We start from the raw sequence: 24195 nt of genomic DNA on the forward strand, positions 1-24195 counted from the left end.
ATCAGACTGAGATGCAGGAAGATGCATCTGGATCTCTACAAATGAACATCTCCAGCAATGAGTATTGAGGTACGAAGCAGGTAGCCGAGAAGCTGTGCTCAGATATTGGAACATAAATGGAAGGGGGAAGGAGCCGCCACGTTCAGGCACCAGGAAGCGGTAGCCACCTGCACTGGGGAGCGGGTGGACTCATGGACCAGCACCCGCAAGAGAACAGACTGAGACCGAGAGCCGGGGAACGCTTGTGACCAGTCTGAAAACTGGAGCTCTGGAGTGCACATGAACCACACTGAAATGGAACTCTGGAGCACACGGGGGTGGCTGGCAGCTGGCGGCCGGTGGCTGGTGGCTGGTGGCTAGCGGTGTTGGAAACACAAAGAACGGGGTGCCTGGGTGGCACAGTCGTTAAGCATTTGCCTTTGGCTCAGGGCGTGATCCCGGGGTTCTGGGATCGAGCCCCACATCGGGCTCCTCCGCTGGGAGCCTGCTTCTTCCTCTCCCACTCCCCCTGCTGTGTTCCCTCTCTCGCTGGCTGTCTCTGTCAAATAAATAAATAAAAAATCTTAAAAAAAAAAAAAAGAAACACAAAGGACAGAGACACGCCTGCCCTGGAAGTGAGGGCTAGGACGCTGGCTGTGGGGCCTACATCTCGGGACACTGCAGGGTTGAGCAGCACCAACAGAAACAGAGTTAAGATGGCCAGAAAATCAGTGGAATACCATCTGTGATCCCTCTGTTCTGAGACAGAGGCTGAGATTCGGCTACTGCTGCTCTGACTGTCAGAAGAGGCAGAGCAAACTGCCAGGGAATGCCGCCAGAGAAAAAATGCCTGGAAAAACCGGCTCAGTGTGCCCATCCCCATCCCCCCTCACAGGGGACAGGGAGACTCTATCCAAACAGGGTTGCCTGAGTATCGGCATGACAGGCTCCTCCCCCAGAAGGCAGGCTGAAAAATCAAGAAGCATAAATCCCTAAGGTCCCTATAAAACAAGTGTGCACTGCCTCGGTCCTGGTCAATAATTTGGGCTCTGGACAGCCCCACAACTTCTCCTCATCAGAATGACAAGAAGGAGAACCCCCCCCCCAGGAAAGAAAAGACAATGAGTCTCTAATCTCTGCCACAGAACTAATGGATATGGATATAACCAAATTATCAGAAATGGAATTCAGAGTAACAATGGTCAAGATGATGTGTAGACTTGAAAAAAGTATTAATGAAAATTTAAATGAGAATATAGAATCTATAAGGGTGGAAATGAGAGTGAATCTGGCAGAAATTAAAAATTCTATGAATAAAATGCAGTCAAAACTAGATGCTTTGACAGCCAGGGTGAATGAGGCAGAAGAACGTATCAGCGAATTGAAGGATGGGCTAGTAGAAGAGAAAGCTAAAATAGAAACTTGGCTCAAAAAAATCCAATCTCAAGAATGTAAGTTACAGGAGATTACTGGATCAATGAAACGTTCCAATGACAGAATCATCAGCATCCCCAAGGGAGTGACGAAAATCAGAGGTCTAGAAGAGATATTTGAACAAATTATAGCTGAAAACGTCCCTAATCTAGCAAAGGAAACACATTTGTGTCCAAGAGGCAGAGAGGACCCCTCCCAAGCTCAACCACAACAAAACTATGACATCTCACATCATAGTACAATTTGCAAATATTAGATCCAAGGATACAGTATTGAAAGTGGCCAGGGCAAAGATATTTTTCACGTACCAAGGCAAAGGTATCAGAATTACATCAGACCTGTTTACACAGACCTAGAATGAGAGAAAGGGTTGGGGGGGCATTTTTAAAGCTCTTTCAGAGAAAAATATGCAGCCAAGGATCCTTTATCCAGCAAAGCTGTCATTCAGAATTGATGGAGAGATAAAGAACTTCCAGAATCACCACTCACCAATTTCAAAACCACAAAACTGGGCCTATAGGAGATATTAAGGGAGGTTCTATAAAAGTCAAAAGGCCCCAAGAGTGATACAGAACAGAAGGTCACAATCTATAGAAACAAAGACTTTACAGGCAACATGGCATCATTAAAACCATATCTCTCTATAATCAGTCTCAATGTAAATGTCCTAAATGCTCCGTTAAAAAGCCACAGAGTTGCAGATTGGATAAAAAGACATGACCCATCTATTTGCTATCTATAAGAGACTCAATTTGAACCTAAAAATACACTGAGACTGAAAGAAAAGGGATGGAATACCATCTTTCATGCCAATGGAACTCAAAATAAAGCTGGGGTAGCAATTCTCATATCAGACAGATTGGATTTAAAACTAAAGACTATAGTTAGAGATACAGAAGGGCACTGTATTATTCTTAAAGGATGTATCCAACAAGTGTATATGACAATTATAAATATATACACCCCAACAGGGGAGCAGCAAGATACACAAGCCAACTCTTAACCAGAATAAAGAGACATATAGATAAAAATACATTAATAGTAGGACACTTCAACACCCCACTATCAGCAATAGACATATCACCTAAGCAGAAAATCAATAAAAGAAACAAGAGCTTTGAATGCCATATCGACTAGTTGGACCTCATACATATATATAGAACACTATACCCCAGAACCAAAGAGTACTCATTCTATTCTAATGCCCATGGAACACTCTCAAGAATACACCAATGTCTGGGTCACAAAACAGGTCTCAACCGATACCAAAAGACTGAAATTATTCCCTGCATATTCTCAGACCACAATGCTTTGAAATTGGAACTCAATCACAAGGAAAAATTTGGAAGAAACTCAAACACTTGGAAACTAAGAACCATCCTACTCAAGAATGATTTGATAAATGAGTAAATCAAAAATCAATTTAAACAATTAATGGAGACCAACGAGAATGAAAACACAATGGTCTTAAAACTATGGGTCACTGCAAAGGCAGTCCTAAGGGGAAAATACTTAGCCATCCAAGCCTCACTCTAAAGAATAGAAAAACCTGAAATGCAGTTTTTTTTTTATTCTCACCTCAAGAAGCTGGAACAGCAACAGAGGAACAGGCATAACCCATGTTGAGAAAGCAGTTGATCATGATTAGAGCACATATCAATAAATTAGAAACCAGGAGTACAGTAGAGCAGATGAACAGAACTAGAAGCTGGTTCTTTGAAAGAATTAATAAAATTGACAGACCACTGGCAAGACTTATCCAAAGGAATAGAGAAAGGACCCAAATTAATAAAATTATGAATGCAAAGGGAGAGGTCACAACCAACACCAATGAAATTGGAAGGATTATTACAAACTTTTAACAACAGCTTTATGCCAATAAATTAAGCAATCTGTACAAGATGGAGGCCTTCCTGGGAAACCTATAAACTACCAAGACTGAAACAGGAAGAGATTGATTTTTTGAATGGACCAAATAATTATGAAGAGAATGAAACAGTGATTAAAAACCGTCCAAAAAACAAAACGCCAGGGCCTGATGGATTGCCTTGGGAATTCTACCAAACATTCAAAGAAGAAATAATAAATATTCTCCTAAAGCTATTAAAAAAATAGAAACAGAAGGAAAGCTACTAAACTCATTCTATGAGGCCAATATTACCTTGATCCCCAAACCAGGCAAAAACCCCAAGAAAAAGGGGAATTTCAGACCGATTTCCCTAATGAATATGGACGCCAAAATCCTCATCAAGATCCTGGCTAATAGAATGCAACAGTACATTAAAAGGATTACCCATCATGATCAAGTGGGATTCATCCCTGGGATGCAAGCATGGTTCAACATTCGCATATCAATCAGCGTGATACATCATATCAACAAGAAAAGACTCAGGAACCATATGATCCTCTCAATTGATGCAGAAAAAGCATTTGAAAAAATACAGCATCCTTTCCTGATTAAAAGCCTTCAGAGTGTAGAGATGGAGGGTACATTCCTCAATCTCATAAAAAGCATCAATGAAAAGCCTACAGCAAATATCATTCTCAATGGGGAAAAGCTGGAAGCCGTTCCCCTAAGATCAGGAACACGACAAAGATGTCCACTCTCACCATTATTATTCAACATAGTACTAGAAGTCCTTGCAACAGCAACCAGACAACAAAAAGGGATAAAAGGTATCCAAATCAGCAAAGAAGAAGTCAAACTGTCTCTCTTTGCAGATGACATGATATTCTATATGGAAAACCCAAAAGAATCCACTCCCAAACTATTAGAAGTTATAGAGCAATTCAGTAATGTGGCTGGATACAAAATCAATGCTCAGAAATCAGTTGCATTTCTATACACGAACAATGAGACTGAAGAAAGAGAAAATAGGGAATCCATCCCATTTACAATAGCACCAAAAACCATATGTTACTTTGGAATTAACTTAACCAGAGACATAAAGGATCTATATTCTAGAAACTACAAATCTCTCTTGAAAGACATTGAAGAAGACACAAAAAGATGGAAACATATTCCATGCTCATGGATCAGAAGAATTAACATAGTTAAAAATGTCCATGCTACCAAGAGCAATCTTCACTTTCAATGCTATCCTGACCAAAATACCAATGATATTTTTCAAAGAACTGGAACAAACAGCCATTAAATTTGTGTGGAACCTGAAAAGCCCCCGAATCGCCAAGGATATGTTGAAAAGGAAAAACAAAGCTGGGGCATCACAATGCTGTATTTCAAGCTGTACTACAAAGCTGTGATCACAAAGAAAGCATGGTACTGGCACAAAAACAGACACATAGATGAATGGAACAGAATAGAGAACCCAGAAATGGACCCTTGGCTCTTTGGGCAACTAATCTCTGATAAAGCAGGAAAAAATATCTGGTGGAAAAAAGACCATCTCTTCAATAAATGGTGCTGGGAAAATTGGACAGCTACATGCAATGGAATGACACTTGACCACTCTCTCACACTATACACAAAGATAAACTCCAAATGGATGAAAGACCTCGATGTGAGATAGGAATCCATCAAAATCCTAGAGGAGAGCATAGGCAGCAACCTCTACGACATCAGCTACAACAACGTTTTCATGACACATCTCGAAAGGCAAGAGAAACTAAAGATAAAATGAACTTGTGGGGCTTTATCAAGATAAAAAGCTTCTGCACAGCCAAGGAAACAGTCAAAAAAACTAAGAGGCAGCCCACAGAATGGGAGAATATATTTGCAAATGATACTACGGATAAAAGACTGGTATCCCAGATCTACAAAGAACTTCTCAAACTCCATACGCGAGAAACAAATAAACAAATCATAAAATGGGCAGAAGATATGAACAGACACTTTTCCAATGAAGGCGTACAAATGGCTAACAGACACATGAAAAAATGTACAAAATCATTAGCCATCAGGGTAATTCAAATCAAAACCACACTAAGATACCACCTTATGTCAGTTAAAATGGCAAAAAATTGATAAGGCAAAAACAACAATTGCTGGAGTGGATGTGGATAAAGGGGATCCCTCCTACATTGTTGGTGGGAATGCAAGTTGGTACAGGCACTTGTAAAACAATATGGAGGTCCCTTAAAAGGTTAAAAATTGAGCTACCCTGTGATCCAGCCATTGCACTACTGAGCATTTACCCCAAAGATACAGACATAGTGAAGAGAAGATCCATATGCACCCAATGTTCATGGAAGCTACAGTAGCTAAATCATGGAAGGAGCCGAGATGCCCTTCAAGAGATGACTGGATTAAGAAGTTGTGTTCCATATATACAATGCAATGTTGCTCAGCTATCAAAAAGAACGATTTCTCAACATTTGCTGCAACATGGACGGCACTGAGGAGATAATGTTAAGTGAAATAAGTCAAGCAGAGAAAGGAAATTATCATATGGTTTCTCTCATCTATGGAATATAAGAACTAGGAAGATAGGAAGGAGAAGAAAGGGTTAATGAAAGGGGGTGTAATCAGAAGGGGGAACGAAGCATGAGAGACTATGAACTCTGAGAAACAAACTGAAGGCTTCAGAGGAGAGGGGCATGGGGGAATGGGACACGCTGGTGATGGGTAGTAAGGAGGGCATGTATTGCATGGTGCACTGGGTGTTATATGCAACTAATGAAATCATGGAACTTTACATCAAAACCCAGGATGTACTGTATGGTGACTAACATAATATAATTTAAAAATATATTATTATATTAATAAGAAAGAAAGAAAGAAAGAAAGAAAGAAAGAAAGAAAGAAAGAGATACATGTTAAAAAAAGAGAATGACAAAAAGGAGGAACCCCCAACAAATGAGAGAAACAGACATTGGGACCTCTGCCACAGAACTAATGGATATGGATACAACCAAATTGTCAGAAACGGAGTTTAGAGTAACAATGGTCAAGATGATTTGTAGGCTTGAAAAAAATATATTAACCAAAATATTAACGGTATTATAGAATCTGAAAGGGCGGAGAAGAGTGAATCTGGTGGAAATTAAGAATGCTATGAATCAAATGCAGTATAGACAGGATGCTGCAATGGCCCAGGTAAAAGAGGCAGAAGTTCGAATTAGTGAGTTGGAAGATGAGATATTAGAAAAGAAGGAGAAAGAGGGCATATGGCTTAAAAAAACCCTCCAATTTCAAGAAAGAAGACTACAGATTACTGACTTAATGAAATGTTCCAATGTCAGAATCATTGGCATCCCAGAGGAGGTGGAGAAAGAGAGAGGTCTAGAAGAGATATTTGAACAAATTGTAGCTGAGAACTTCCCTTATCTGGTCAAGAAAACAAGCATTCATGTCCAAGAAGCAGAGAGGACCCCTCCCCAGATCAATGAGAACAGACCAACACCACATCACATAATTCGCAAATCTTAGATCTAAGGAAACAATCTTGATAGCAGCCAGGGGGAAGAGAATCTGCATGTATAGAGGAAGGAACATCAGAATAAACGCAGACCTGTCTACAGAGACCTGGCAAGCCAGAAAAAGCTGGCAAGACATATTCAGAGCACTAAGTGAGAAGAAAATGCAGCCAAGGATCCTTTATCCAGCAAGGCTGTCATTCAGAATGGATGGAGAGACAAAGACCATGCAAGACTGGCAGAAACTGAGAGAATATGTGACCATCAAGCCAGGCTTATCAGAAATATTAAGGGGGGTTCTATAAAAGTAAAAAGCACCGAGAGTGATACAAAACAGAAATTTACAATCTATAGAAACAAATATTTCACAGGCAACATGACATCATTAAAATCATATCTTTCAATAATCACTCTCAATATGAATGGCCTAAATGCTCCCATAAAGTGGCACAGGGTTGCAGATTTGATAAAAAGACATGACCCATCCATATGCTGTCTACAAGAGACTCATTTTGAACCTAAAGGTACACCCAGACTGAAAGTGAAGGGATAGAAAACCATTTTTCATGCCAACTGACCTCAAAATAACACTGGGGTAGCAATTCTCATATCGGACAGATTCATTTTTAAGTTAAAGACTGTAGTTAGAGATACAGAAGTACACTATATTATTCTTAAAAGGTGAATCCAACAAGGGGATCTAACAATTATAATTATTTATGCCCCCAACACAGGAGTGGCTAGATACGCAAGCAACTCTTAACCAGAATAGAGAGCATATAGATAATAATACATTAATACTAGGGGACCTTAACACTTGTCTCTCAGCAATAGACAGATCATCTAAGCAGAAAATCAACAAAGAAATAGGAGCTTTGCATGATATACTAGACCGGATGGACCTCATACATATATAAAGAACACTACACCCCAGAACAACAGAATCCTCATTCTCTCCGAATGCACATGGAATGTTCTCCAGAATAGACCATATACTGGGTCACAAAACAGGTCTCAACTGATACCAAAAGACTGAGATTATTCCCTGCATATTCTCAGACCACAATGCTTTGAACCTGGGATTCAATCACAAGAACAATTTTTAAAAACGCAAACACTTGGAAACTAAGAACCATCTTGCTTAAGAATGATTTGGTAAAATAAACAAAAACTTGAACAATTAAGCAATTAAATTAAACAGGAACTTAATCAATTAATAAGCCAATGAGAACAAAAACACAACAGTCCAAAACCTATGAGACACTGCAATGGCAATCCTAAGGGGAAAACACATAGCCATCCAAGCCTCACTCAAAAGAATAGAACAATCTGAAATGCAGTCCTTATATTCTCACCTTAAGAAGCTGGAGTTGGACAAACACACTGAGGGTTTAGATGGGAGAGGGGTGCGGGATCGAAATAGGCCAGTGATGGATATTAAGGAGGGCAAGTATTGCATGGTGCACTGAGTGTTATATGCAAGTAATGAATCATGGAACTTTATATCAAAAACTTGGGATGTACTGTATGGTGACTAACATAACATAATAAAAAAAATTATTAAAAAAAAGAAGAGGGAAAAAGAAAGAAGCTGGAGTTGGAACAGAAGAACAGTTCTAACCCACGCACAATAAGTTGATCAAGATTAGAGCAGTGATCCATGAATTAGAAACCAAGAGCACAGTAGAGAAGATCCACAAAACTAGAAGCTGGTTCTTTGAAAGAATAAATAAGATCAATAACCCACTGGCCAGACTTATTCAAAAAATAGAGAAAGGACCCAAATTAATAAAATTATGAATGAAATGAAATGAAAGGGGAGAAATCATGACCAACACCGAGGAATTAGAAACAATCACTAGAAACTATATCAGCAACTATATGACAATAAATTAAACACCCTGGAAGAAATGGATGCCTTCCTGGAAACCTATAAATGACCAAGACTGAAACAGGAATAAATTGATTATCTAAATAGAACAATTAATCATGAAGAGATTGAAGCAGTAATCAAAAATCTCTCAAAAACAAGAGTGCAGGGCCTGACGGATTACCTGCAGAACTCTACAAAACATTCAAAGAAGAAACAACACCTATTTCCCTGAAGGTGTTTTTAAAAATAGAAACAGAAGGAAAACTACCAAACTCATTCTATGAGGCCAGTATTATATTGATCCCAAAACCAGGAAAAGACACCACCAAATAGGAGAATTACAATCCAATATCCCTGATGAATATGGATGCTAAAATTCTCAACAAGATCCTAGCTAATAGGATCCAAAAGTACATTAAAAGGATGATCCATCACGACCAATTGGGATTCATCCTTGGGATGCAAGGGTGGTTCAACATTCACAAATCAATCATTGTGATAGATCATATTAATAACAGAAGAGACAAGAACCATATGATCTTTTCAATTAATAGAGAGAAAGCATCTGACAAAATACAACATCCTTTCCTCATTAAAACGCTTCAGAGTGTATGGATAGAGGGTACATTATTCAATTTCATAAAAACCATTGATGAAAAGCCTGCAGTGACTATCATTCTAAACGGGGAAAGCTGAGAGCCTTTCCCTTAAGTCTGGAACAAAACAAGGATGCCCACCCTCGCCGTTATTGTTCAACATAGTACTAGAACTCCTGGCAACAGCAATCAGAAAATAAAAAATAATAAAAGGTATTCAAATTGGCAAAGAAGAAGTCAAACTCTCTCTCTTCACAGATGACCTGATACTTTATATGGAAAACCCAAAAGACTCTACCCCCAAATTACTAGAATACATACAACAATTAGGTGGCAGGATACAAAATCAATGCTCAGAAATCAATTGCATCTTTATAAGAACGATGAGACTGAAGACAGAGAAATTCCCAGAAATGGGAATTGATTCCATTTACAATAGCACCAAAAACCAAAGGATATCTCGGAATAAACTTAACCAGAGAGGTAAAGGATCTATACTCTAGAAACTACAGAACACTGATGAAAGACATTGAGGAAGACTCAAAAAGTTGGAAAAACATTCCATGCTCATGGATTGGAAGAATAAACATACTTAAATGTTTATGCTACCCAGAACAATCTACATTTACAATACCATCACGATCAAAATACCAATGACATTTTTCAAAGTGCTGGAACAAACAGCCCTAAAATTTGTGTGGAACCAGGAATGAGCCCACATACCAAGGAAATGTTGAAAAAGAAAAACAAAGTTGGGGACATCATGTTGCCTGATTTCAAGCTATACTATAAAGCTGTGATCACCAAGACAGCATGATACTGGTACAAAAACAGACACATAGACCAATGGAACAGAATAGAGACTCCAGAAATGAACTCTCAGCTCTATTGTCAACCAATCTTTCACAAAGCAGGAAAAAACATCCAGTGGAAAAAAAGTCTCTTCAATAAATGGTGCTTGGGAAAATTGCACAGCTATATACAGAAGAATGAAACTTGATCACTCTCTCACACCACACACAAAGATAAACTCCAAATGGATGAAAGACCTCAACGTGGGACAGGAATCCATCACAATCATAGGGAGAACATAGGCTGTAACCACTTCAACATCAGCCACAGCAACTTCTTTCATGACATGTCTCCAAAGGCAAGAGAAACAAAAGTAAAAATGAATTTGGGACTTCATCAAGATAAAATGTTTCTGCACAGCAAAGGAAAGGATGGTATATATTTCATGGAGCACTGGGTTTTACGCAAACAATGAATCATGGAAAACTACATAAAAAATTGATGTATTGTATGGTGACTATCATAACATAATAAAAAATTTAAAAAAGAATCAATAACTAAAGGGAGGAAATAACAATCAACATCATAGAAAGAAAAAGAACTATAAAAGAGTACTAAGCAATAGCATATGGAAACAACTTGGATGACCTAAAAGAAATGAATAAATTCCTAAAAGCAATCTTCTAACACTGAATCAGAAGAAATAGAAAATTTGAATTGATTAATTATCAGTAATTAAATTGAATCCTTAATTAAAAACATAAAAACAAAGAAACAAACAAAAAAACTGGAGATTATATCTATACCTATCTTTATTGATCTATATATCTATATCTATATATGTATTCCACATCTCCCTTATTTGTTAGTATATTGATGGACACTTGGATTGCTTCCAAGTCTTGGCTATAGTTAATAATGCTGCAGTAAACAGAGGAGTCCATATATCTTTTCAAATTGGTATTTTCTTTCTTTGTGTATATGGTCAATACTGGAATTATTGAATCACATAGTATTTCTATTTGTAAGATTTGTGGGGGAATGGGATTGGGCTTAATGGATTAAGAAGAATGGGAGATATGGGCTTCCAGATATGGTTGAATTAAGTATGGGAATAAAAGACACAGCACGAGGAGTATAGTTAATTATAATAGCAATGTATGGGGACAGATGGTAACTACACTCATGGTGAGCATAACATGAAATATAATCTTGTCAAATTACTATGGTGTACACCTGAAACTAAGGTTACATGGTTTGTCAACTATGCTCAAAATAAAAACAAAAAATTAAGATGAAAATGAAAAAAAAAAAAAAAAAGTCTCCCAACAAATGAAGGTCCATGATTCATTGACTTCATAGGTGAATTCTCACAAACATTCTAACAAGCAGTTAAGACATATTCTATTTCAAGAAATAGAAATTGAAGTGTAAAAATATCAAATTCATTCTATCAGGCCAGCATCACCCTGATACCAAGATGAAATAAAGATATTATTTTAAAAAAGAAAATAATAGGCTAATATTACTGATGAAACAGATGCAAAATTCCCAAAGAAAATACTAACAATTCACATTAAACAATGGGTAAAAAATGATCACTCAACACCATCAAGTGGAATTTAAACCAGGGATAGAATTGTTCAATATTTGCAAATCAATCCACATGATATACCAAATCAACAAAACAAAGGGTAAAAATCATATGATCTTCTCAGTAGGGGCAGAAAGGCATTTAACAAAATTCATTCATAATAAAAGCATCCAATCATAAGAAAAACTAAACAAAGTGGGTTTAGAGGGAACACACCACAACACAACAAGGACCATATATAAAATTGAACAAGGAAACAATGACAACCATGACAAAAGAGCTAATCCATACTCAATTGTGAAAACCCAAGCTATTTTTCAAAGATCTGGAACAAGACAAGCATATCCACTATGCCATTTCCTTGCCAACATAGTACTAGATGTCTTAGCCACAGCAATCAGACAAGGAAAAGAAACAAAAGTGATCCAGATTGGTAGAGAAGGAGTTAAATTGCCATCAGTAGCAGACAACAGAATACTATACATAGAAAACAACAGTCTCTAACAAATCATTCTTAGGAGTATAAACGAAATCATTCAGGTTGAAGGATACAAAATTAATACACAGTAATTGTGCTTCTGTACACTAATAATGAAATAGCAGAAAGAGACATTAAAAAACAAAATCCATTTACAATTGCCCAAAAAGAATGAAATACCTAGGGTTAAGTTGAACAAGGTCACGAAAGCCTATATTCTGCAAACTATAGAATATTGGTGAAAGAAACTGAAGAAAACACAAACAAATGAAAAGATATTACCTCCTTATGCATTATTGTTAAAATATCTATACTATGCAATGCAATCTACAGGGTTAATGTAATCCTGATAAAAACACCAATAGCATTTTTCACAGAATGATGACAAATCATTTGAAAAATTGTATTCAAATCACAAAAAGCAATCATGAGAAAGAAGATATATCACAATCCCAAGTTTCAAGATATACTACAAAGCTGCAATAAAGAATAGTATTCTTCTAGTATACAAATACACATATAAATCAATGGACCAGGATAGAGAGTCCAAAAATAAACCCGTGCTTATGCGGTCAGTTAATCCAGGACATAGGAGAGAAGAGACACTGGGGAAAAGACAGTCTCTTCAATAAATGGTGTTTCCAGTTACACTGGAAAGAATGAAACTGGAAAAAATTTCTAACACAATACACAAAAAGCAAATCAAAATGGGTTAAGGGCTTAAATGGGAGACATGCAACAATAAAACTCCTAGAAGATAACATCAGTAGTAATTTCTTTGAAATCCATTTAGGAAAATAATCATTTTAGGACAGTGAAGAAAAACAACAACAAAACAAAAAGAAAAAGAAAAACAAAACAAAACAAAAAATAACCTATGAATGGGAGAACCTTTTTCCAAATGATAGATGCATTAAGGGGTTAATATTCAAGAAGTATTAAAAATTCTTATTTATACAACTCTATGTGAAAACAACAAATAATCTGATTATAACCAGATTGTAATCTGTCCTAGGGCAGAGGACCTGAATAGACTTTTTTTTTTAAATTATTTTCGAGGACGACATACAGGTCATACACTTGGCCAACAGATAGAAGAAAACATGCTCAACATTATTAAATTTGGGGATGTAGAAATCAAAAACAAAATGGATGTCACACTTCTCTGGATGGTTCAATTCAAGAAAAACAAGAAATGGATAGTGTTGGCAAGGCAATGGAGAAAAACAAAGTCTTACACCCTGGTGGTGGTAATGCAAATTGGGGCAGGCACTGATGAGCCCAATGGAGGTTCCTCAAAAAACTAATAATAGAAATAACATACGATCCAATGATTGCACTATTGGGCATTACCCAAAGAAAATGAAAAGATTCATTTGAAAAGCTATACAAAACATGATGTTTGTTGCAGCATTATTTACAATAACCAAGATGTGGTTGCAGCCTAAGGGTTCATCAATAGACAAAATACTAAAAAGGATGTGGAATACAAAACACGCATGCACACACATACACACACACACACACACACACACACACACACACTGAAATATTATCCAGACATAAGAAAAGGATGAGATCATGCCACTTGAAACAACAGATGGATGTAGAGGGTGTTATGCTAAGTAAAACCAATCAGACTGAGGAAGACAAATACCCTATTATTCCACTCATGGAATCAGAGAAGGCACTGATGGTTGTCAGAGGGAAGTGGGTGGGGGTTGGGCAAAATGACTGAATAAGAGTGTGAGATACAGGCTTTCAAAAACGGCATGAAAACATTGCAGAATAAAAGGCACAACATAAGAAATGCAGTCAATGATATTTTCATAGGTTTGTAATGGGAATGATTGTAGCTACACTTGTGAACATAGCATAATGTAAAAACTAGTGAAATCACTAAGTTGTACACCTGAAACTAGTGTAGCATTTTGTCAATTATACTCAACTTAAAAAAACCCAGCAATTCATAAAAAAATAAATGAACAAACATAAAAAGGTGAATTAAATAAATAAACGAACAAAGAAACAACATAATGACCTCTCTAAAGACCTAATTCCTAAGTCTTTCATATTTGGGCTATGGTGCAGATCAGAGTAATTTGGAGGAACACCGTTGAATCCATAGTGCAGAACAAGGACACACTGGGGAAATCAAAATCCTGAGATATTTTGAGGGCTGTTGGTTTCAGAATCTGTGCTGATACACAGGGTCACTCTTCTATTATGGATGACGCTTCCCTTCTCACATGATCCATATGGGAAATATGTGCTATCCATCACATTGACCTTTGCTTTTTGGATGGAGTTCCAGATTCCCTGTTCAGGAGTGATGCTTTCATCAGAGACATATTAATAGTTCCTCTAAACCAAAAACCAGACCTGCCAGTAGATGTCTTGGGCTCCTCATGCCAGCATGTTCCTTGTGGGCAAATGCCAAACTTCTTTGTATCTTTATACTAGAAGGAATGTACATATTTATTGAACTGCTCATTCTTGCTAGATGTTTCCTGTGCACTCCATCAAATGAGCCACATGCGCTGTGCTACAGGAAGCCAACCTGTGTGATGGCATCCAAGAGTCCCCTTTCATCTGACTTCTGAGGGAGTGTAGTTCATAGGGTGTACCTTGCATGACTGTGTGCTCCTATACTCACCTTACCCTTACAGGACTGAAATACCTGTTGTTCCAGCTATCAGGAGAGCAAGCATTGATCTTGGTTGAGTAATGCTGCATAACCTGAGGTCATGATCCCTTCTTGGTGGCAGGCCCCTTTCAAAGAGCACTCTGTGGGGGCCCTATTGCAGGAGGAACACATGGAAAGGCCATCTCAGAATTCCACCCAAGGTAGCTGAGAACTTGGTTGGGTCTGCCTCCGAGTTCAATATCTTCCTGTGCCCAATTTTCCTTCCATCATTGCATGGGCGTGGATCCTTAGAATACTCCCGAGTAAATTCCCCACATGCCAATATTATTCTTGCAAGTGTGCCTCTTGGGATTGGTTTAAAAAAAAAAAACGATATTTCTTTCTTTTGCTTCCATCCTGCTGGTTTGTGGCTTCCTGTATCTGCTGTTTGGCTGGGTCAAACCACAGGTCGTAATGGGTTTTCCACACACCCTATCTATATGTCCTCTGGAATCTTCTCCATACCTGAAGGCCTGCAGGGGAGAATGATGGTAAAACTATCTCTTAATAAAATGGAGGTCTGTTACAACCTCTTATGGTTTCCCACAATTATGCTCACACACTTATAAATAGTCCTTAATGAATCTCATTTAGATGCCCAGGTTCATTATAATTTCATTGTAATTTTCTTATTGAGTTCTGAGTGGTATGTGCCTTTCCTCCTTTGACATGAAGCTTATCTGTTCCTCATTCTTCTGTCCCCTGGGAATCTGCAGAGCATTTGATCTACATAGCACACAGTCTATTTGCCACATCAGACAGTGGCACCCTGTTTTACTAGAGCGTTGACAGCCTTTTGGCCAGAGGTGCAGCAGAGTTCAAAAGAGAAAAATATGAACACTAACTGAAAATTATTTTTCCACTCTTTGCAGAAAGTCTTACTTGAAACTTGATATACTACCTGTCTGTAATGTACTTCTCAGACTCAGCTTGGAGCTTGTAGTTTATTCCCTGAAAATAATATAGCTTTACTTAATGTAGTTTTCACGCAGGTGGTCAATAATGTTCTAAATCAGAGTTGTGTTTGTCACTTTGATAAGATTCAACATCCGAAGCCAGAAGTGTCACTGAAATCTACAATGTGCTTCCCTCCAAAACAAATAAATTACACTTATTACAGCTCACATGGATCAAGCAGTTATATTATCTCACATTTGTACAGTGTTTTCCATTAATTATTCCATGAGATTTTTTTTTTATTTTACAGTTATGGAATATGATCCTAATTTATATTCTTTATTAAAGTTGTTACATAAATTCCAGTTAGTTAAAATACAGTATTATACTAGTTTCAGGTACATAATGTAGTGATTCAACACTTCCATACAACACCTTGTGTTCATCATATGTATGCTCCTTAATCCCCACAGCCTTCATATATACATATATTCTTCAGCAAACCAAGGTAAATGACATGGTAAAAATGTAGTCATAAACCAAGGTTTGCTTGGAAACTGAAAATATACACTACAAATAATAACAAAATCTTTGAAAAACCCTAATGGAATCAAACTGCTAAGTGCTTAACACAATAAATGCATTTTGCCCTGTTATTGTTGTAATCACAGATTTTTTTTAACTTACCTACAAATATAAAATGAAATCAAATCCAATAAAATCATTAAGATACAAGGTAACAAACTTAACAATACAGCAATCAAATTAAGTGTAATTAGGAAAAAATAGCTAAGTCCTACCATGGGCTTATCATTTTAATTACTGTCTTTGATGAAAGTCCACCTCTCAATAATGTACTCTGTAATCTCCCCCATCAAAGTTTTAACAAGTAATGCCAGTATTACATTAATTCAATCCTTGATGTATTTTTTTAAATCATTCCTTTTCATGGACATTTATAAACTTAGTTTTGCTTGTAGATGATTTGCTCTTACTTGAGTTTTAATGAATCACAGATTCCTGAAAGAATATAGGAATCTGGGAATCTTAACAATCTTTGAAAATTGAACATTTCTTGTCATCCAAAGATTCAGACTTATGCAGGTCTTAGCAAAACATTTCAATTGGCCACACCCCTTAATAGCACACTCTAGAAACAGATACGAGTGAGTTTGATGCTGCCAGAGTATAAGATCCTTCCTCCTCCAAAGAAATGCATTAGGATGATTCTGCTCAGAGGGGATAGAGGTCCAGCTTATCGACATCATCATTTTTACCTATGTGAGTTGATCACAATAATCTCTAATATTTAGGAATTTGTTTATCAGTTCTGAACTCCAGAAAATCCAAAGTCACATTACTTTGTCTATGCAGTGTTACAAATATTTTTGTTTGTTTGTTTATCTATCCCACAATGTGAAAATCTAACACATGCTACTTGAGAGACTCATCAGGTTAAATCTCTTGCAGTAACTTGTCAATTCAGTCAAATAAATGATTTCACTGTTATTATTTTATTTTAACAGAACAGTTGATTAATGATCCCGGTAGTCTGAGGGGAAAAAATATACTGTTTTTAGGTTAAGTTAGGGCAATGGGTATCAGAAACATACAGAAGTAAAAGTATCAGCATGCTCTAAATTTTCTTTATTACACTATGAGAGGGGGGAAAAAGTATATACCAGTGCCTTCTATTATCATTGAAAAATATATTATTTAATGATTTAAAGTAATGTTATCACTATTTCAGCACAATTCTAAGTAAAACAAAACAAAACTGAAATCATAAGAAATGATGGCTGTTTTATAGCAGACAGAAGAAAAAATCAGTCTATTAAAATTTCCAATTCCATACAGTAGCCAGTTTTAAGCATTCATTCTTCCATTTAATGACATTTTTACATATTTTATTTGCAGGATAATTCAATTCTCATTTTGATTTTCAACAACTTTGTTTGCATAGTCAATCTGTTAGGAGTTATCCTGTAGAATCATTTTTGTGTAGGTTTAATACCATTTTCATTAGTGCAAAATTGTGTCTCTTGTATAATATTGAAAATTAGTTAAGAATTTTAATACAAAAATAATTTAGCATTATTTCTTGAAAAATATAATTTGCTACCACTGATTTTATGTAACTGACACATTTAATTGTCTTTACTAGTTAATACTATAAACAAATATCATGTTGAATCTACAATTAGATCAATGGATCTAACAGAATTTTTGTACATATATTTCACCTTAAAATAATACATACATAGAGAACCTATCTCCCTTCAAAAGTTAAACACTACTAATTCCAAATTAAAAAGAAACCAAAAATATAAACTTCAACATAAAAAGTATCACAACAAAAATTATTTGCTAAACGTAGTAATTTCCGTTTTTGTTATGAGTCTCTAAGTGCATCTCTCTTGCATGGGTGTATAGGAAAACAAAAATGTAAATCAAATTGCTGTATTATTAAGGTATATCTGTTCACATTATAAAAATTTGAAAAATATATAATATCAAAAACCACATTAAATTTATCTTTAAGTGTAGAAATTAAGTGAATGATATCAGCCCAAATGTCCATATAGGAAATGAATTAATAAAGAAAATGCTGTATATACATAAAAAGGGATACTTTTCAATTTAGAACAGAAGGAAAATTCTGATATATGTTACAACATGAACAAATGTTGATGAGATGACATTAAGTGAAATAAGCCAAACACAAAAACACAAATTCTGTGTAATCCCACTTATCTAAAGATCCTATAGTAGTCAGTTGTATTGAGCCAGAATAGCAGAATGGGGCTTGCCAGTTCCCAGGGACAGGGAGAAAACAGAAAATCATTTTTTAATGGGTACAGAGTTTCCATTTTAGATTATGAAGAGTGCTGGGAAAAAATATTGGTGATGTTGCAGAAAAATGTGAATATACATGATGTCACTGTAGTGACAGTACATTTGAAAATGGGCAATAAACAGTGGCAGTTATTTTAAGAAACGTACCCAACATTCTGCAGTTATTGAGGTACAGATTGACTTTCAGCAAGTTTTAAGTTTTATCATTTTTTTCAAGAATGACAGAATTTAGAAAAATGGAAATAAGAATTCTTCAGATCAAAGAAATGTGTTAGGAGGGTTTCAATGTCCCCCATGAGGGCAATAGAGAGATCCATAATTAGGGAATTTATACTAAGTGTACAGAGAGCAAGTGTTACAGATATGAATGTGTAGAGGTACCAAAGCTTTGGGAAATGCAGTGAGAAGGAAGGGTACTTTTCTATGTTTTACTTTGAAAAAAACACCTAGAACCCTGAAGTATAAAGCTGCCAGTACAATGATGATGCTCAAGCAACGGAGTTAGAAACTGAGTGAGCATTTTGCACTGTCTTCTCTGCCTTGATTGGCATTCCAGTATTGGAGGTGTATGTAAACTGTGGGCAAATAGAATGTCATTAGAAGACATGGACGTCAGTCATGCTATTTCATAAAGTTAGACCACATCTTTGATAGTGAATTAGCATCTTCATCACTTCAAGTATGATCCTATTCATTCAACAAGGGAGAAAAGTTTCAGTAATAGTGGATCAGGGATGAAAATACCTTTAGAGATTGAGATTCTCTTGGGACTGAAGAAGAAATGAATTTATCTCTGTATTGGATACTAATGAGCTTTATTTTCTCAATTCCCTAAAAAAGATTGTGTCTCTATGACTTTCCCAGGAAATAGTATGATTATGCAAAATCCCTTTATACAGTTAATGAAACATTGCATTTAGTATCATAGTCTTGCATTGGGGAACATATCCTAAGATGGTAGTCATTGTATTCAGCGTGTAACTTGATAAAGTCAAACTAAATATACTACGATTTCAAATTAAATTATGCTTCTATCAATATAATAAAAAAAATTATGCTTCTAACTACATATTATTTCCTTCTAGTGTCTACACCAGAGAATGTAAGTTCTCTTCTTCGTAAAGTAAAAATCCCTTCCCGGATTAATCAATATCAGGAAAATTATCCAATTGTGGTTGGTTTCAAAACATCATGATATATTAGAAATGCATAGTGCTCATTAATAAGTACATACATTTTATATTGCTGAAGACATTGCTTTAATTCAGCTGCTAAGAATGTTGATTATGCATGATAAATGCAAACACAAATGTCAATGACAAGGGGAATATTTTACTTTTTCTCCATTATGATGATATCCTGTAGCACAAGACCTGCTGACAACTTACTTCAATTTATTAAGAAATTTTATTTATAATGTTAACTAAGTAAACTAAAACAGAGAAGTGCTTATAATGAAAATTTAAAGAAAAAAGGTGAAATTAATTTTATACCCAAGTTAAAAATAGTTTGCAAATCTCAGATGAAGGATTTGGAATATATTTCAACATTTTCACAGACATTCTTTTCATTAGAAATGTAATTGAAATAGAGCATAGTAAATGGTGAAAGCTCTGTCATCTGTTTCTTCATTTGCAGCATCACTCCTGTTTGAAATCATGAACATCTGGAACACTACCTCAGATTTCATTCTCCTAGGACTCTTTAATCACACAGGAGCCCACCTATTTCTCTTTGTGATGGTTCTGACAATTACCTTCACCTCTCTAGTAGGCAATGCCCTCATGCTCTTCCTGATTCACCAGGATGCCCGGCTCCACACACCCATGTACTTCCTACTGAGCCAGCTATCCCTCATGGACATGATGTTACTCTCCACCATTGTGCCCAAAATGGCGGCTGACTACTTGACAGGCAAGAAGTCCATCTCCTCTGCTGGCTGTGGGTTGCAGATCTTCTTTTTCATGTCACTGGGAGGGGGTGAGTGCTTCCTCTTAGCAGCCATGTCCTATGACCGTTATGTGGCTGTGTGCCACCCACTGAGATACCCCATTCTCATGAGCTGGCAATTATGCTTGAGAATGACTGTGGGGTCTTGGTTCCTGGGGGCAGCTGATGGGCTCATGCAGGCTGCTGCTACCCTGAGTTTTCCATTCTGTGACACACATGAGATCGATCATTTCTTCTGTGAGGCGCCTACCCTGCTGCGTTTGGCTTGTGCTGACACAGTTGTTTTTGAGTATGTGATGTACATTTGCTGTGTATTAATGCTCCTGGTCCCATTTTCTCTCATCCTGATTTCCTATAGTCTCATCCTTACAGCAGTTCTCCAGATGCGTTCTAGAGAAGCCCGCAAGAAGGCTTTTGCCACCTGCTCCTCACATCTCTGTGTGGTGGGACTCTTTTATGGAGCTGCTATTTTTATCTACATGAGACCCAAATCCTATAGGTCAGCTAACCATGATAAAGTAGTATCAGCCTTCTACACTATCTTCACTCCTTTGTTGAACCCTATCATCTATAGTCTGAGGAATAGTGAAGTCAAGGGAGCACTGAGAAAATGTATGGGTCAGTGTGCAGCCCTTAAGTTATGACTTATAGTCGTTAGATTTGCCCCAAATTTCAAGCTTTTAAAAAACTGTGTGTGGAACACCTGGGTGGCTCATTTGGTTAAGCATGTGCCTTTGTCTGTGGTAAAGATCAGAAGGTCCTGGGATGCGGTTCCTCATTAGGCTCCTTGCTCAGCAGGGAGCCTATTTCCCTCTGTGCCTGCTGCTCCCCCAGCTTGTGTGCTCTCTCTCTGAGAAATAAATAAATAAATAAAATACTAAAAAAAACACTGTGTGAGATTTCATAGAGAAAGTTTATATATGCATTATATCTATAACTGTTACTGTTTTACTTTAAAATGCAGACATACCGCTATATTCCACATTTTTATGTATAATCATTTTATTGTATTTAATAAATTAAGATCATTTTTTCAAGTTATAGTCTAATTCCTGCCCGTAAATATGCAGTGTAATATTAGATTCTGGTTTCTAATTTAGTGTTTCAAAACTTAAATAGAAGACCCAGGGCTCATCACAAGTGCCCTCCTTAAAGAGCAACACCTATTTAACCCATTCCCCCACCTTTCATCAAGTTATCATCAGGTTGTTCTCTACAGGTCAGAGTTTGTTCCCTGATTTGCCTGTTTTTTTTTTCTTTGTATTTTGTTTCTTATATTCCACATGTAAGTAAAATCATATGGTAATTTTCTTTCTCTGACTGACCTACTTCCCTAAGCATAAACATCTCTAGGTCAATCCATGTTTTTCCAAATGACAAATTTCATTCCTTTCATGGCCGATTAACATTCCACCTCTCTTTTACCCATTCATCAGGAAAAGGACATTTGGGCTGATTCCATAATTTGAATGTTGTTAATAACACGTCTATAAACATTATGGTATATATATATATATATATATATATATATATATGCTGCTGCTGCTATATATATATATATCTTTGCGTCAGTATTTTTCTATACTTTGGGTAAACAATGAGTAGTGCAATTGCTGTTCTGTAGGGTAGCTCTATTTTTATCTTTTTGAGGACCCTCCATGCTCTTTTCCAGAGTGGCTGCATCAGCTTGTATTCCCACCAATACTGTAAGTTTTCTCCTTTCTCCACATCATTGCTGACATCTCTTGTTTCCTATGTTGTTAATTTTAACCCTTCTGACTGTTTTGAGGTGATATCTCATTGCAGTTTTGATTAGTATTTCCATGATGATGAGTTGTGATGAGCATCTTTTCATGTATTTACTGGATCTCTGTATATCCTCTTTGGAAAAATGTCTAATCATGTATTTTGCCCATATTTTAACTGATTGATTTTTGGGTGTTGCGTTTGGTAAGTTCTGTATAGATTTTGGATAGTAACACTTTATGAGATACCCCATTTACAAATAACTTCTCTTATTCTGTAGGCTGCCTTTTACTTTCGTTAATTGTTTCCTTCACAATGAAAAAGGTTTTTATCTTGATGAATTCCCAATAGTTTATTTTTGCTTTTGTTTCCTTTGCCTGAGGAGACATATCTAGTAAGAAGTTGCAATGGCTGATGTCAAAGAGGTTACTGCTTGTGCTGTCCTCCAGGATCTTGATGTTTTACTTTTTCAAATGTAGGTCTTTCATCCATTTTGAATTTATATTTGTGGATGGCTTAAGAACATGATCCAGTTTTATTTTTTATATGTTACTGTCCAGTTTTCCCAACACCATTTGTTGAATTGACTGCCTTCTTTCCATTGTATATACCTTCTGATTTATCAAAGATTGGTGGACCATATACTTATGGGTACATCTCTGGATTTTCTATTCTGTTCCATTGATCTATGTGTCTGCTTTTGTGCCAGTCTCATTCTGTCTTGAATATAGTTTTGGAATATAGTTTGAACAGGAATTGTGATGCTCCAGCTTTTCTTTTTCAGGATTGCTTTGGCTATTTGGAATCTTTCCTGCTTCAACAAAAATTTTAAAATTATTTGTTCTAGCTCTGTGGAAAATTGATGGTGGTATTTTGATTGAGATTAAATTAAATGTGTAGATTTCTTTTGGTAATACAGGCATTTTAGCAATGATTTTTTGTTTGTTTCTGTTTTCCAATCCATGTGCACGCAAAGTTTTTCCATTTCTTTGTATCCTCTTTAATTTTTTTTCATAAGTGTTCTATAGTTTTCTGACCAGAGGTATTTTTGCCTCTTTAGTTAGGTTTATTCTCAGGTATCATTGTTTTGGGTGCAATTGCAAATGTGCTCGATCCATTTATTTCTGTTTCTGCTGCTTCATTATTGGTGTATAGAATTACAACAGATTCCTTTACATTGATTTATATCCTGCAACTTTGCTGAATTCATGTATTAGTTCTACCAAATTATTGATGGAGTCATTCAGGTGGTCTCCATAGAGTATCATGTCGTCTGCAAGTAGTGGAAGTTTGACTTCTTCCTTGTAAAATTTGATGCCTTTTATTTATTTTTGTTGTCTGATTGCTGAGGCTAAGACTTCCAGTACTATGTTCAATAGAAATGGTTAGAGTGGACATCCCTGTCTTGTTTCTGATGAAAGAGGAAAAGCTCTTAGTTTTTCCCCATTGAGGATGGTATTAGTGTGGATCTTTTGTATATGGCTTTTATGGTTTTGAGGTTTGCTCCCTCTTTACCTACTTTTTTTTTTTCAAAGAATGGATGCTGTATTTTATCAAATGAATTTTCTGATTCTATTGATAGGATCATAGGGTTCTTTTCTTTTCTTTTAGGAATGTGTTGTATCATGTTGATTGATTTTAAAATATTGAACCACCCCTACAGCCCAGGAATAAATCCCAGGATCATGGTCAATAAGTCTTTTAATATACTGTTGGAATCAATTTGCTAATTTTTTATTGAGAATTCTTGCATCCATGTTCATCAGGGGAATTGGCCTGTAATTGTCCTTCTAGTGGGGGTATTTATCTGGTTTTGGAATCAAGGTAATTCTGGCATTGTAGAATGAGTTTGGAAATTTCATTCCATTACTAATTTTTGGAACAGTTTGAGAAGAATAGGTATTATATCTTCTTTAAATTTTCATGGAATTTTCCTAG

The 24195-nt window shown here is 36.4% G+C and overlaps 1 protein-coding gene across 1 annotated transcript; it reads left to right on the forward strand.

Annotated features, from left to right (window-relative positions):
• Positions 1-20162: 20162 nt before the first annotated feature.
• On the forward strand, positions 20163-21179 carry LOC103680804 (olfactory receptor 2T8-like). The gene has a single exon (XM_008710284.1). It carries the CDS (start codon positions 20163-20165, stop codon positions 21153-21155), a length of 993 nt encoding a protein of 330 aa, XP_008708506.1. The 3' UTR covers positions 21156-21179.
• Positions 21180-24195: the final 3016 nt, after the last annotated feature.

Source organism: Ursus maritimus, unplaced genomic scaffold (genome assembly GCF_017311325.1).
Source record: "Ursus maritimus isolate PB19 unplaced genomic scaffold, ASM1731132v1 scaffold_5, whole genome shotgun sequence".
Taxonomy (NCBI): domain Eukaryota; kingdom Metazoa; phylum Chordata; class Mammalia; order Carnivora; family Ursidae; genus Ursus; species Ursus maritimus.